Source organism: Leiobunum rupestre, chromosome 10, assembly GCF_980474605.1.
Source record: "Leiobunum rupestre chromosome 10, qqLeiRupe1.1.hap1, whole genome shotgun sequence".
NCBI classification, from domain to species: domain Eukaryota; kingdom Metazoa; phylum Arthropoda; class Arachnida; order Opiliones; family Sclerosomatidae; genus Leiobunum; species Leiobunum rupestre.
This window is the reverse complement of record NC_143393.1, coordinates 16,544,060-16,560,440: the sequence shown is the minus strand read 5'-3', so window position 1 is coordinate 16,560,440 and position 16,381 is coordinate 16,544,060. Positions and strand designations below refer to the sequence as shown.

General features: G+C 35.2%; 1 protein-coding gene across 2 annotated transcripts in view; it reads right to left on the bottom strand.

The window, feature by feature from the left end:
• The window catches only part of LOC149924864 (uncharacterized), a 254,886-nt gene that overhangs the window by 155,184 nt on the left and 83,321 nt on the right, over positions 1 to 16,381 (bottom strand). The window contains exon 1 of one of the 2 annotated variants that reach the window (XM_090160132.1): positions 12,459 to 12,718. The exons of the other annotated variant lie outside the window; for it this stretch is intronic. Coding sequence (XP_090016258.1) covers positions 12,459 to 12,710 — 252 coding nt within the window. The 5' untranslated portion in view covers positions 12,711 to 12,718. Of the gene's footprint in view, positions 1 to 12,458; positions 12,719 to 16,381 lie in introns of those variants that run through there. 2 annotated transcript variants of the gene reach the window in all.

Genomic DNA, 16,381 nt, shown 5'->3' with positions numbered 1-16,381 from the left:
CTCTAAATTAGTGTACACTATATTATCAGCTCTAAATTAGTGTAAATATATTATCAGCTCTAAATTTGCGTACAATATATTATCAGCTCTAGCTTTGTGTACAATATATTATCAGCTCTAGCTTTGTTTACAATATAATATCAGCTCTAAGTTAGTGTACAATATATTATCAGCTCTAAATTAGTGTACAATATATTATCAGCTCTAAATTAGTGTACAATATATTATTAGCTCTAAATTAGTGTACAATATATTATCAGCACTAAATTAGTGTACAATAATTATCACCTATAGATTTCTGTACAATAATTATCACCTATAGATTTCTGTACAATAATTATCACCTATAGATTTCTGTACAATAATTATCACCTATAGATTTCTGTACAATAATTATCACCTATAGATTTCTATACAATAAATTATCAGCTATGTAGAGATACGTTTTTAAATTAATATTGTTTTGTAAAGCTACGTTCACAAAGACGTGAAAATTAGGTAAAAGCAGAAGACAAAACAGTACTGACGTCATGCCGGTCATCTGATGTCCTAAGATCGTCTGCTGGTTTAACCACGTTCGATTTTTTAACAATAAATCCATAAGCAGCATTGCAAACGGAGCGTCCATTTTTATTGGTAAACAATGAGATTTCCCAGAGCATCGTCGATTTTTTACAGAAGGTTAAAGTGAAAAGCTCAAGTCGAAGGTCAGCGCAGATGGCAGAATGACTTTACCCCCATTTACCTTCACCCCTACCTACCAAACGTCTTTGTGAACCAATCTTCAAACCTTAATAAATAAATAGGATAATTATCCGATTTTTTTATAATTATCCGATCTTTTCAAAAATAAGAAATCGGCGCCTTTTTAACCGCATTTATGTACGAAATCGTCCGATGTGAGCCACCACCCTCCTACGCATTGTAACCCGGCCACCTGAATAAATGGCTTCAAAAGTCGCTTGATGACTTAGGCCTAAGGTGGTGCCTTGGGTATTAGCCTAGCTGATTATTATTATTATTATTATTTCTATGTGGAGTAAAACGATACTTTGGTTTATCCCTATAAATAAAAATTACACTTTGAACTCTTATCCCTCACTCTGAAATGAGACTAATTACAAAGCAAACAACATAAAATTTTGATAATATTCAATTTGGATAGTTGTAAATATAAATACTGCTTACAACCTGTAAGTATTGCTTTGAAATTAAACTCATACTGCAAAATCCAGCGCATGTGTCGCCAAAATTTTTAATTTGATAATTATCATGATTTTTTCGTCGGATAATTATCATGATAATTATCAATGATAATTAGCCATCGATAATTATCAACCAACTCTGAATAGGTTGAAAAAACTAATACCACAAAGATTTTACTACTTAATATTTTCTTCAACCACATTTTACAGTACTTATGTAAAACAATAAATTAAATCTTAGGAGAAAATTAAATTGCGAATCTAATTAACATTCCCACCAAAACAAACGCGTATTTAAACTTAGCGAAATTAAGGATGAAAAACCACAAAATCGCCTTTGAATTGCTTCACCGAGTCCAGAAACAATTTTAATTACAGCGAAGAATCCCGGAAACCCATTTCAAGTTTTATTTTCCTCCTCAAAGAAAAGCGAAAACAAAAAAATAAATTAAGCAAATGCAAACTAAGAAAGCCTTGATCTTCAAAACTTAAAGAGGTGCTAAATCCACTTAAACCGAAAGAAAAATTGCGAAAGGTGAAAAGTGTCTTCGAAAAATCGAAAATATTTTAATAGACGTTTAACGAAGCCTTTAAATCCTACAAACCTGACCTACTTTCTCTAATAGACGTTGGGTGTGGGTGTTCGTCGCTTAAATTACGAAGGTAAACAAGATCCGAAAGCCTTAAACTGATACACTAATTACTCCGCGAGTATAAACATTACAGGAACACGCGGGCCGAGATTATCAGTTACCTTGAAACTCTATTTGTTATTAACATAACTTGGCAATTTTATCGTCCAGACCTCCCCCGCGTTGAGGATCAACGCCCAAAATTAAAGAGAGTCGTCGCGTGAAACTTCGCGACGTAATCAAACGCCGAGCTTTACTCTCAAAGAAAGAACGGTTACGGAGTTGCGATAAAAATAACTTACTAACTAGCTTAAGCGCGACAAAGAATTTAAAAAAATAATAGCAAAAATCTGGTGGGATAATGGTCTTAGAAGCTTTATTGAAATTGTGGAAGCGAGCTCGTCTCCTTCCGACGGAAAACGTTCGGAATTAATTTTGTCAGACGAGAGCGCTTGCTCGTAATATCCTTTCGGCCAACCACTCACTTGTATGCTAATGAGATTTCGTAGGGCGAGTTGCTATTAGTTACTAGGGACGCCAACAGGTTACCCTTATTTTCAACGCTAGGGGAATTACGCGTCCATAATCTAGTTGTAAATTGCAACCGGAAAAACTTGTCTTCTTTTCAAAATGATATTAAAAATTGGTATAAAAGATTATTTTCGAAAGTGCTTTAACCCTAAAAAGATGGCGAAATTAATTTTTATTTCGGTAAGTCTTTATCATCACTTTTACAACTTCGCTTCGAGTTTATTAGGAAAATATTTTAGAAGCTTCTGTTTCCCGGTATTGAAGAGAAAAAAACCGTCATAAATATAGGATAAGATTAAGTAATAACAAAACAAAGAAGGTAATATCTTCGCAATTTTTATGACGAATGTGGAACGTCGACCATCAAAACTCCATAATAATAAAGCCCTAAATCGAGTTCGTGTCGAAAGTAATGAGATTAAAAGACGTTAATTCTTCTCCGAGCAGCAGACGAGACAGAGATAACGGGAGCTTTGCATCTTACCTAAGCGTTCTACATTTTCTCAATCAAATCCATTTACACCTGTCGACTTCAATTAGTATTATGTATATGAAGAATTTTCCCATTTATTAGTCTATTATTGTCGTTCACAGCTCTAATATTTAACGCTTGCGTCGAAAGCAAATATATGCAGTATAAAAGAGAATGTTAATGTAGATTAACTATACAGCCTCTGTTAATAATAATAATAATAATATAATAATAATAATAATATAATAATAATAATAATAATAATTATTATTATTATTATTATTATTATTATATTAATTATAATAATAATAATCATCATCATCATCATCATCATCATCATCATTAGCTAAGCTAATATTATTATTATTATTAATAAAAATAAAATATAAATACCAAGTTAGTTTTACATTCTTCCCTATTTGGTTCCAAATAGTGACAAATTTGCTCCCTATTTTCCCCATTTTTTTTTAAAAAGATCTAGGTGTCAGTCCTGCTAGTTTTACGTGTTATTTTACTGGACAGATGAGGCAGATTCCAGCGTTACTGCAATTCGATTAGAGGTCGGGGACGGTTAATCATTATCCATGATTAAATTGATTTTTTTCGGGAAAAAAAGTAAACAAAGAAATTTACCGGTTAATATTTCGGAAAATGATTAAAAACATATATTATTCGTAATATTTTAGCTTTTTATCGAAAAAAACGTCTATTTTTCGATAAATTTTACAAATTTATCAACAAATTAATCGGATAATACAGAAATATAAATTACTTGATCAAAACGTTTTACGAATAATTTTGAGAGCTTTATCTATTGAATAAAAGTTAACCATCCCCGACCTCTACTAATACCTTAGGCCCAAGTCATCTAGCGACTTTTATTGCCTTTAATTCAGGTAGCCGGGTTGCATCGCTTAGAAGGGTGGTGGCAAGCCCTTCATGCCACGCGAGCTAACAACTCCCCACAGTTGCTATTTACTACAAGTTTTTATCAAAAGGGGAAACCGAAGAACTCAAGTCAATCCTTGAATCAACAGTATAATTGAATTATTAACCATCACAGATCACGAGGAAAAACACCATACGACCTTGCTAACACGTGGCCTAAGCTCGTTACTAGGGCTACGAAAACATTCCAAACCCAGGACTAAGCTACTAATTATCTATTAAATAATAGGTTTCGAAAAATGGAACAGATTTATTCGGAATAGACACACAAACGGACATTCCAGCGAGCGGATTACACGGCGAAGAGGTTTGCCAAAACTAACATCTAAATCTTGGTGAGATATGGGGAATGTTGAAAGATATAGGCCCGGATCTTGGTATGGACAAGACAATATTACTCAATAAGAGCTCGGCGTTCGGATAAGACATTTCTTTTATATCCATATCCAAATAAAAACTTATTTGTTGCGTATTAAATCGTATAAAAGTCGCAAATAATATCCATAAATAAACAGTTAATCGAATTTTTTATGATTAATTGAAATTTTGGCGGTTAATTTGTCCGTTTCTCCGAGCTCTATTTGGGAACGCAAAGCCATCTACTTACTCTATTTGATAAGCCGCGGTTCAGACAATACGCCAAATTAATTTATAAAATCTACGTTCACGCGAAAAATAAGAAATTGAAGCCCAAACCCGAAATCAATTTCCCCTTCCTAGTCGGGCAGGGTAGCGTGATTGCCTATCCTCATCTCATCCAAAGTTTGGGAAGTTTGCACGAGGTCGAAGGGCTCTTTATATCAGCTGCTAGCGCCTTGTTTATGAGAGACGTAATGCGCGCCAAAACCGGTTTAGCCCGGCCAAATAGCCTAGATTAACGAAAGCAGCCGACGAACGTTCTGGAAGGAATCATCACTCTGTCTCTCTCTGCCTCCCTCACGGGTTATCGGATGGGAAAAAAGGTCAAAAGGGAATCCGGCAGCCTGGGCTTCCCTGTGACGCCTCGTTTCGAAAGAGTTGACGCGTGCCATCGCGGATAGGACCACTTGATCGCTAGTGGATAATCAGCTAAGCTAATACCCATGGCACCACTTTAGGTCCAATTCATCTAGCGATTTTTAATGGCATCTAGGAGCAACAAACACAAGGAGAACGCAGCTAGCCTTTAAACACGCTAACGAAGGGTTGTGTACGAATTTCATTGGACGAGCGTCACGAGCCTTTACTCTGAACGTTTTACGGGCGGGGGGGGGGGAGACAATTTCCGAATTTTCCCCTTCCGACGGCAGCAGGCGCTAAAGCGTCTAGCCAATGAAAAACGTACGCAAGAAATTCCACGACTTTTGACGGGTTGCGTTCTCCTTGTATGGGGTGTTGTGTTTGTTGCCCCTAGATGGCATTAATTTAGGAGTATAGAGCAAAAAATCGTGGCTATGACCCCTGTCACCCATCTCTAATCGACTCTCTTCTATCAAAAATTAAAACTCCCAACTCGACCAATACGACAAAAAACAAATATTCTACGTTCTCCTATTTTTTCGGTGTTTCGCACAAAATCGAAAATATCATAAATAAAAAAAATCCTTGTCAAAAATTTGCATATCGCCCTGTAAACAAGATGGAAAATAATTTTGATAAAGGTAAACATAAATTTCCCCTTTCAAAGAAATCTGGTATATATGAAATTCCCTGCCCCGATTGTAATAAAGTCTACATAGGTCAAACCAAACGCAGTCTAAATAAACGTATTTCCTAACACCGAAACCATTGTGGTAAGAAATAACTTTTTTGAAAGAAATAACTTGCAAACTCAACGCGGAAGGAGTAACTTCGAGCTTTCACCCAGTGCCGCAAGCTGGGATCGAATCCGAAATTGTACACCGTGGTTCGTTACAAAACAATTCATTAATTCACAAAATATTTGCAGGGAAAAAAAACAGAAGGAAGCCCTTAAAGGTGCGATTTTAATGATTTTTATTGATACTAGATGGCGCTAGTTTAAACTTTTGGGCGGGAAGGGAATAAATACCGATTTATTACCAAGAAAATAACTTTTAAAATAAAAATCTATAAACAAAGATTACTTAGGAAAAATTCGTCGTAGAAAAGAAACAAGAAGATAAATTTTTAAGGTTTTTTATATAATTTAAAATTTATACGTAATAGAATTGAAAATTGGCTTCTCATTTCGTTACCCTTTGCTAGTATGGCCGTTTGCTGTAGACTGCCGATAAAATCTACGAAAAAGTTGGAATAGTTCCTCAAATAAATACTCAAAATAGAATTTCAATAATTTATTTTTGGCACCAAGAATATATTCAGGTGAACATAGAATATGCAATCTTTCCCCCCTTTCCCCTGGTAAGTGTGGGTTAGAATAGTTAGAATATCAACCGGGAAATACAGAGGTTATATATTCAGTTACATATTCTCTGATAATCTGAATACGAATTAACCAAAAAAATTCAATTAGATACGAAAGTGTTTTATGACAGATAAAACACCCAACATTTCCTCTCTTAGCAAATTTGCAATATTTACTAATATCCCGATATTTTTATGATTTGTGTTTCCGTCAAAGTTAGAGATACGGAAACCAAAATGGACGTCGTAGTGGATATTATTTAATTTATGACGCCCAATAAAGCTACGATGACGGGAAAAAATAATTCCAGCGCGTCAATTTCCCAATCCTAATCAACGACGCCGTGTTAGAGAGCGAAATTCTTTTTTTCCACGCTGCTATAATACCGTCACCAGGCGTCGCTTTTGCCTCTCATCTCGCGTCGGGGCCGGATTAGCGGCGGAGTGAGACGACACGGTCAATAACAAAATAAGATTGACAAGCTATTTGGACCGCCTCAATTCGATAACGCTATTTGTAAGAGTGCGCCATTTAGCACACTAATGCCATCTATCATCGCTTTTGGGAAACCAAAACTACGCTCTAGTTGAAACAGGTAATTTCAGGAGCTCTCAAATCTAGAGAAAAGCTATGAGAAAAATTAAGCTGAGAATTACGTAACTCCCAATCTTAAAAAAATGTGTTATTTCATATTCATCCCACATCTAAAATAATGTGTTATTTCATATTAATTTCATTTTAATTCCAAATCTTAATAAAATGTATTTCACTTTAATTCCAAATCTTAATAAAATGTATTTCATATTAATTCCAAATCTTAATAAAATGTATTTCATTTTAATTCCAAATCTTAATAAAATGTATTTTATATTAATTCCAGATCTTATTAAAATGTATTTCATATTAATTCCAAATCTTAATTAAATGTATTTCATTTTAATTACAAATATTAATCAAATGTATTTCATATTCATGCACCCATATCTAAAAAATTGATATTTCATATTCATTCGAAATCTAAAATAATATTATTTAATATTCATTCAAAATCTAAAATAAATATTATTTCATATTCATCCCAAATCTAAAAAAAATATTATTTCATATTCATTCCAAATCTTAAAAAATTATGCTTTCATATTCATCCCAAATATAATGTGTTATTTCATATTCATTCTAAATCTTTAATAAAATGTTTTAGATGTTCAAACCAAATGTAAAAAATTTGTTACTCCAAATTTTAGAAAATATGATTTGATATTCATACTAATTCTAAAATCATGTATGCCTTCATATTAATCTAAAATGAAAAAAATCATAATAATCCCAAATCTTAAAAAGTGTTATTTTTATATTAATTACAAATCTTAAAAAGTGTAATTTTTATATTAATTCCAAATCTTAAAAAATGTTATTTTTATATTAATTCCAAATCTTAAAAAGTGTTATTTTTATATTAATTCCAAAATCTTAAAAAGTATTATTTTTATATTAATTCCAATACTTAAAAAGTGTTATTTTTATATTAATTCCAAAATCTTAAAAAGTGTTATTTTTATATTAATTCCAAATCTTAAAAAGTGTTATTTTATATTAATTTCAAAATCTTAAAAAGTATTATTTTTATATTAATTCCAAATCGGAAAAAGTGTTTTTATATTAATTCCAAAATCTTAAAAAGTGTTATTTTTATATTAATTCCAAATCCTCAAATGTGTTATCCATAGTAATTTAATATTCATAATATATGACCAATATACAGCGCCTTAGTGTAGCGTGGCGCCATCGTACGTCGAAAGAGCGTAACTTAGTCCCTCATTCCTGGAAAATAGCACCATTTCGTTTCATCGCACGCGTAACACCTGCTTTTGGTTCTGATAATTTTAATGCTTGGGTTAAAATATACCAATTACCGCGATAGCGGCTACGGTACAGCACCCAAAACCATTACCTTTCACACCGATTTAAGTCGAAAATACTAAAAAGAACTGGAAGATGTCGCGGCTACGATACCAATTATTTTCTTAAGATGGAGCCTTATATTCGTAAGGGTATATAATATATATATAGTTTTTCGTTTAACGAATTCCCGCCAGGGGTATATTACGTATAGACAGGTTAATGAAAGATAGGCGGACGAAAGGATGTAGTGGGGCTCTGTACGCAGATGCCGACAGATAGCGTGCAATAATGGAGAGTGACGCGCCATTTTGGAAAGGATACGCGCAGGCAGGAATGTATACGCGTTCACGGAGAATATGTCACATCAGCTATAGCCTCTGTTGTCCCTGATTTCCTGGAAATATTCTACACGAAGAGAGATAAAGTTCGCTATCGTACCAGACCGTCTTAAACCCTTACCAGGAAAAGTCGCTTGATGACTTAGGCCTAAGGTGGTGCGTTGGGTATTAGCCTAGCTGATTATTATTATTATTATTATTATTATTATTATTATTATTATTATTATTATTATTATTAGATTACGGCCGGTAAGGCAAAGGGGGCGGGGTCTTACTTACAGCTATCAGTAGGCGAACAGGGTGATACGGTGGCGTAGACAAGGGGGGGGGTCCGGGTCCAGACCCCTTTTGGGTCTACCTTTGACTGTACTAAATTTCTACCCCCTTCTCAACCCCCTCTTTACATTCAAATACTTCGACCTCCCCTTGACGAATTTCTGTCTATACCACTGGGGTGCTATCCATACAGCCTAGCGCCGCCGATCGAACGCCGCCGTCGCCGATATTTTTTTTGGCGCCGAACCGCCGCCGCCTATTCATTTACCTCTTGGCGCACCACCGACAAATTTTGTTCCCGCCACCGAAATCTTTTGACTTTATTTTATTTTTTTTACACATTTTGGATATTTGTTTTCAATTTTCCAAGGGGGGGGGGGGAGACATATATTCCCTTCAAGCCGCCGCCGCCGCCAAAAAAAAACGCCGCCGAGGATTTTTGAAAAATCGACGGGCCCAACGCCGCCGCCGGGGGTTTTTCGCTAACCGCCGCCGCCGACCGAAATTAAATCGGCGCTATGCACCTATTCTCTGTTCAGCTAAATAGATTCTTAGTGACGCAACAGATAGGGGGGAGTGCGCGACGGATGGGCAAAGTGCATGATCCCAAATAGCTTGTTTATTATTTGGACGATCATTATTCGTCCGTTGCGTGAATACCTCAGAATTCCACGCGACGACAAAGATATAATGACCTCTCGTTACATTTAGGGGAGGGCCTATTGAGGGAGATCTCGTTAGTACGGTACGCCTGTCTCCCTTTGTTTTCAAGAATGCTACTAACAATATCCCCAATTTTAGGCTGAAACTGATAGGTTTTTGCGTTAACTTATCCATTTTCGAGGCGAGTTACTTGTTTCGCGAACTTTCGACGCGTTATTATATTCATTATACTTACGCGTCACTAATTGCTAATTAACTATATAGTCTACCCCCATATTGATCCCCTATAGAATTCCTAGCCGGTGTCAGGGTCCTTCAAATAGCTTGGCAATTTATCGGATTCGTAAATTGGGTATTGGGTATTGAGAATGTAACACTAATAAAAAAAATACACGAAATTGTAGCTTACAAATTTGTTCAATAATATTCGCCAAATTGCGCATTTTAAGATAATTAAAGATTTAAAACCAAAAATGTGTTAATAATATAAAGCTATTTTTCACATGAAATGAGAGTAATTTAAATTCTTAAATACTTATATAAATATAAATTTATGTTCATATTACAAGGTAGAAGTAACTTAGGATGATAAAATTAGGGAAGAAGTAGATTAGTCCATTATGAAAAGGGATTATAAAGCTAAACCCTAAACAAATTTGAAGAAATTTAAAAACCTACAAATAGCTCGTACCGATAAGTCTTCGAGCAACAAAAATTCGCGAAACTGGGACCAAATAGATCTTCGAGTGAAAAACTAAATTAAATTAAATTAAATTAAATAATGGACTAATCTACTTATTCCATAATTGTATCATCCTTTGCAATGCAGTCCGTAGGTGGTTCCTTTTAACTTAACAGAAGTAACTAAGAACTGTGTACCATAATATCGTCCCTGCTGCCATGATCTCATACTTCTCAAAATGGAAACTCCCTCAAAATCTGTCTGTAGCGCCATCTGGAAACAGCTAAAGTGGGATATTTTTTCCTCACTCTGTTGACAATTCAAAAATGGGAAGATAATAATTTTAAATTAAATCCTTAGACTGGAGTATAATAATTTTTAATTATAAAATAATGATAATAACAATAAATAATAATAAATTAGAATTTATAAACTTTATTTTCTTCGTCTTTATGGAAATTTTGTCACTAGAGGGCAGCAGTCAATTCCCAGAGTTGAAAATTATTAATTCATGGTGTCAGTATTTAATATTTTCACAGTTCTTAGTTACTTCTACGCGTTCTTGATATTTCACACTCATTTATGGATGTACTTAATTAGATTTTTTCCCCATTTTCAATACCGTATGTTAAACATTAACTTCAAATATTTTAGATTACATAAGGAACTTTAAATTTGGGGCTCCGTAAACCTCAATGAGAACTTGGGTTAATTTGGGTTAATTGGGTAAACCCCAAACAGTGTTAGTCCAGGGCCCCAAAGTTAACGGTCATATGTCAAAGCGTTAGAAAATACTGGTCCAAGGGTTACCCAACCCCCTGTAGAGTTCCAATTTGATAGGCATGCAAGTAGTCATTTTCAAAACCCTTTACCAAGTCATTTGAAAGCTGCACAGAGCTCTTTGAGAGCGTTCACTTCAATTAACCCAATTAACTTTTATTGAGGTCCGAGGGCTGGCCCTAAACACCTTTTTTTAAAACTCGGGGAAAATGAATAATATAATATCCAAAAACAATCGATTTCTTTCATAAACGCGATAGAAGTGTGGCTTAAAACCCAAGATTTAAATTCTACGAATGACTAAAATTCTTTTGACGTATTTGGCCATATGGAAATGTTCATCATATGTCGGTATTTCGGTATGAAAAAAATTACAAAGCTTCAATTTTAACTGTCCTTAACCAACCACAATAGCGAATGTCTTTAACCTAAATAACCTCAACAATATAAATTGTTCTATAAAAAAGTATTACGAATTAGAATGGAGAGAGTTTGAATCGTCCAATACGATTTTTATTATCAGAAGTTCATTATATAACTTTTACGAAGGCAGTAGTAATCTTCGCCATTGTAGTTTTGAGTCAGATACCAATGGGCGTGAATTTCCCACCGAACAGAGTATGATAAAATACTGTGCTTTTAATAATAAACCATATTACATCGTTATAAAAGTTTAAGAAAGTCAGTATTTTCACGAATAGTTGCGAGGTTGTAATGTGAAATTTTTAATTTGATTAAAAGTTAAAACTATAATAAAATAGACATGCCTAAAATTTAATAAATATTTAACAATTATTTACATTTAGGCGAGCTTTCAAAGCGCGGTTCCGTTTCAAGCCAATGTTTAAAAATAAACTGAAAATTTAATAGTGTTGTTAATTTTCAGGAAAAATAAATGAGGAAAAATTCCAGAAATTTATCCGCAAATTAGAAAAATAAAAAAATTAAACAAATTACTTTTTAAGGGTTTTTAATTTTTTTAAACTTTTTATCGATATAAAATGACTAATAACAGTAAACATACTACAAAACATTTATAGTGTTACATTGTTTTTAAAGTTTAAACTAGTCTAGAGGTTTAGTTGTACTTTTAGATTCCAAAAAATTAGGCGAAAATGCCGCTTTATTTAAATTTGTAAATAATATTAGACTAATCATGGAATTAAAACTTTTTTTATTTTTTTCTCGGAAAAATACGTAATATTTTCCTGAAAAAAGGCCTCGATCATTTTCCAGAAAATTTTCCGACTTACAATACTGAAATTTAACAAAAATTTGTCCCGAAGTATCCGGTCTATTTTATTCTAGTAGAGACTAGCACCGCTGATCCAACGCCGCCATCACCGATATTTTCTCTGGCGCCGAACCACGGCCGCCGAGTCCTTTACTTTTCTGCGCGCCGCCGACGCCCCCGCCGATAAATTTTGATCCCGCCGCCGAATTATTTTTGAGTTTTTTCCTTCAAAAACCTTTTGTTTTTTCCAAATTTTCAAAAGGGGTTGAAAAACCTTTGACCCATCGCACCGTTGCCACCGCCGAAAACAATCAACGCCACCGATAATTTTGGAAAAATCAGAGAAACGCCGCCGCCGACCCAAATAAAACCGGCGCTACGCTCTACACACAGGCGTGTGAGAAGTCAAACGGCACATAAGTTTGTTTACCTGAAACTCCCTCTGAGAAGAACGAACGGGACTAGAAGATCTGGAACTACTATTGGAGTCACTTTTCCTCAAACTCCCGTACAGTTTCTCCGTCGACTGTCGGAGTAGGAAGATAAGCAAGGACTTGTTGTGATGCTGACCACCGTGATGGTGGCTTCCTAGCAGCGCGTTCTGAAGCCACGTCGGCACGAACCCCTTCACCCCGCCGTCATCCATCTCACCGGCACCGGCCCTGGCGTTATCTCCGGGCATTCTGGAGTTTCGCGATTCGATTCGGCCGAACGCTCCCGAAAATAAGAAAATATTTTCTACGAAAACCTAAAAGATTTCCATTTGCCAGAAACTTATACTATTCCGATAATAACGAAAGAAATGTAACGGATATTGTTTTCTCGCACGTATTTTTGTTTTAAGACTACATCGGTAACGCGAAAAAGGCAGCGGCGAACTTTGAGGAGTTGTAAACGAATAAAATACAACAGAAACATTCGAGAAGAGTGACTCTACGACTTTTAACGTCGACCTCGTTTTGGGGAAAAGTTCTCCCTCTCTGTCGACTAATCTTCCACCATCCCTGACCCGCCTCTACTCCCGTTCCAATATGTAAATTACTTGGGATTATTTTGGCATCTGCGATTTTGCAGTAAAGCGTTTGTGTATACGCAATCGGAGGGGGTGGTAAACCGGGGACTACGGAGTATCCAGCGCCCCCTAACAACGGAAAATAAAGTTATAAACGGGAGGGTTTGCTAACGCGTCGACGAAGAGGGGATTTTAACAAGTGTTTGTTTCTGGTTTGCCTCTTCACTGACGTAACAAGTAGTCCCTCGAGGAAACGGACGCGAAAAACACCACTTTCACAGTTTGTTTATAAGGGTTCTTTACCAGCGTATGTTAAAGCTAGCTACGGAGACTCGCGTAATTAACATTAGTAATGAAGAATAATTTCACCGGGATTATCCGTAGAAAATATATAAGAGGAATAGCGACACTAGCTTTGGCAAGGCTTAAAAATGTATTTCGAGGTTCTGAAGCTATAGGGCTTTGATCGCGCTAGGGGTGATTGGCCCTAGGTTAAAAACAATTAACGGTCAGAGGAAGATTTTTCGATTAAGTTCCTGGTCCCTTAAAAGTCGTAACCTTAAGGGCTGGTTTTCATTAGGGAAAAAACGCCACAACGGTGAGAGTCGACGCAAAAATATTGCATTAGGCCTAACGGGGATTTTTTGCGTCGACGTTCACCGTCGTGGCGTTTTTGCCCTGGTGAAAACCAGCCTTAAAGGAAGTTACAGGGCCTTAAATTATCCAAGACGATAAAGGTTTAGTTCAGCACAGAGCTCCCCAGTTTCTAAACATGCCTGAGGGTGAAATATATTACTACCAAGGACGATAAAATAAAAGCCCGTTCTGTTGCGAGTCCAACTAGGAGCTGGGCGATAATGTCAGTGTCGAAGAAAGGTTCGGTAAGAAAATTAGCATTCAAACAATAGGATGTGTCATACTTATTGCTACTTCGTTACTTATGAATATGTTTAAAATTTCATTAGCTTGGTGGTCTACATTAAACTCAGAGTTACGATTTTTTAAACTAAGCTAAATTAAGGTCTTCGACTAGACTGACGGCAGCGTTGCCAGACGTACGATAATTATCGTACACGTCGATAATTTCGAGCTAATTTGTTGGACGTACGATATTCTCAATGGCACACTATATAGTACAAATTTGTTGGATACTTCAACTTGCGCGTACGATAATGTACGGTAATTTTTTAAATTGGCTGAAAAATAATTAAAATTGTTACTTTTAAACATGAGTTTTTAATCGGTCAAACTTTAAGTGATAATAAAAATTTTGATTTCATAAGATTAACGTCAATATAATAATAATAATAATCAGCTGGGCTAATAACCACCTTAGGCCCAAGTCATCTAGCGACTCTTAATGCCCTAAACAAAATTCTAATTTACCACTAGTTTTCAGGCGTCTGAAATAGATAACTTTTTGGCCCTGGTACGAACTAGCAACGCTGACTGACAGACACTTACACCAAAGCATTATACTGTCTGTCTACTGATATAGTGAAAACGGAAGCCAAGTAACAAGCGTATATGCGGGGGAGGGGGTAGAGAACAGGGGGAAACAGAGGGGGAGGGGACGAAGCCAAGAAATCGGCACTTTCTTCAAGAAGCAGATTTACACGAGAGATGAATTAAGCGGAACAGTGGAATAATTTATAAGGCGAATTTCTAGAAGGAATCGTAGTTCGTGTCGTGTGAGAGAGTCACCTGTGCCTCTTTCAGCGAGTCACGAAGCATGCCTTTTGTTTTACAACCTTGATTTAATTTCGCCCTAGACAGCGGTTTCATATCGAACACTTCAAAAAACCGGTATAGAACCCACGATGTACGCGACCTCTAACGCGATCATTCCGAACTAGAATTCGGCCGTAAGTTAACGCCGCGATGCTAATTAGGTTTCTTAAACTTTTGGGACTGGACGAAGTGTTTTACGTTTTCCAACCTATTGTTACTTCGGTAGAGTGGTTAACGTTCGAAGACTTTACCCCTTGCTCGACCTAAATTGTACTCTCTATTAACTCTGGCAAATCAGTTCGCAATTGATTTCAAATTCAAATCCGGGTCAGATATTTCGGTCAAGGTTCTTAGACTGTATAATTTATAGTCGAGTTAGGATTTGCGTAGTCTACGGCGACTGATTTACAAAGATTTGGTCAGTAGTCAAAGGAGTTAATCAGGTGATTGCTTAGGTAAACGTATTTATTAAGTTGAAGAACTTTGCAAGGCGAATTTTCAAATTGCATTCAATTTCTTGGGTTATTTATCGTTAAATATCGAGTTAGAACATTAAGACATCATTAAAGGATTTACTGCCGTACTGACCGTACCAAGCACGTATTTATTTCTAAAAGAACGTATTAATTTCGAACAAGAACGAATTTATTTCGAACAAGAACGAATTTATTTCGAACAAGAACGAATTTATTTCGAACAAGAACGAATTTATTTCGAACAAGAACGAATTTATTTCGAACAAGAACGAATTTATTTCTACCAAGAACGTATTTATTTCTACCAAGAACCTATTTATTTCTACCAAGAACCTATTTATTTCTACCAAGAACCTATTTATTTCTACCAAGAACGTTTTTATTTCTACCAAGAACGTTTTTATTTCTACCAAGAACGTTTTTATTTCTACCAAGAACGTTTTTATTTCTACCAAGAACTTATTTATTTCTAAAAGACTCTATTTATTTCTACCAAGAACGTTTTTATTTCTACCAAGAACGTTTTTATTTCTAAAAGACTGTATTTATTTCTACCAAGAACGTTTTTATTTCTACCAAGAACGTTTTTATTTCTACCAAGAACTTATTTATTTCTAAAAGAACGTATTTATTTTGAACAAGAACGTGTTTATTTCAAACAAGAACGTATTAATTTCGAACAAGAACGAATTTATTTCGAACAAGAACGTATTAATTTCGAACAAGAACGAATTTATTTCGAACAAGAACGTATTAATTTCGAACAAGAACGAATTTATTTCGAACAAGAACGTATTAATTTCGAACAAGAACGAATTTATTTCGAACAAGAACGAATTTATTTCGAACAAGAACGAATTTATTTCGAACAAGAACGTATTAATTTCGAACAAGAACGCATTTATTTCTGCCAAGAACGCATTTATTTCTGCCAAGAACGCATTTATTTCGAACAAGAACGTATTCATTTCTACCAAGAACGTATTTATTTCTACCAAGAACGTATTTATTTCTACCAAGAACGTATTTATTTCTACCAAGAACGTATTTATTTCTACCAAGAACGTATTTATTTCTACCAAGAACGTATTTTGTTTTTACTTGGGAAAAATGATTATGTTGAGACGATTTTTA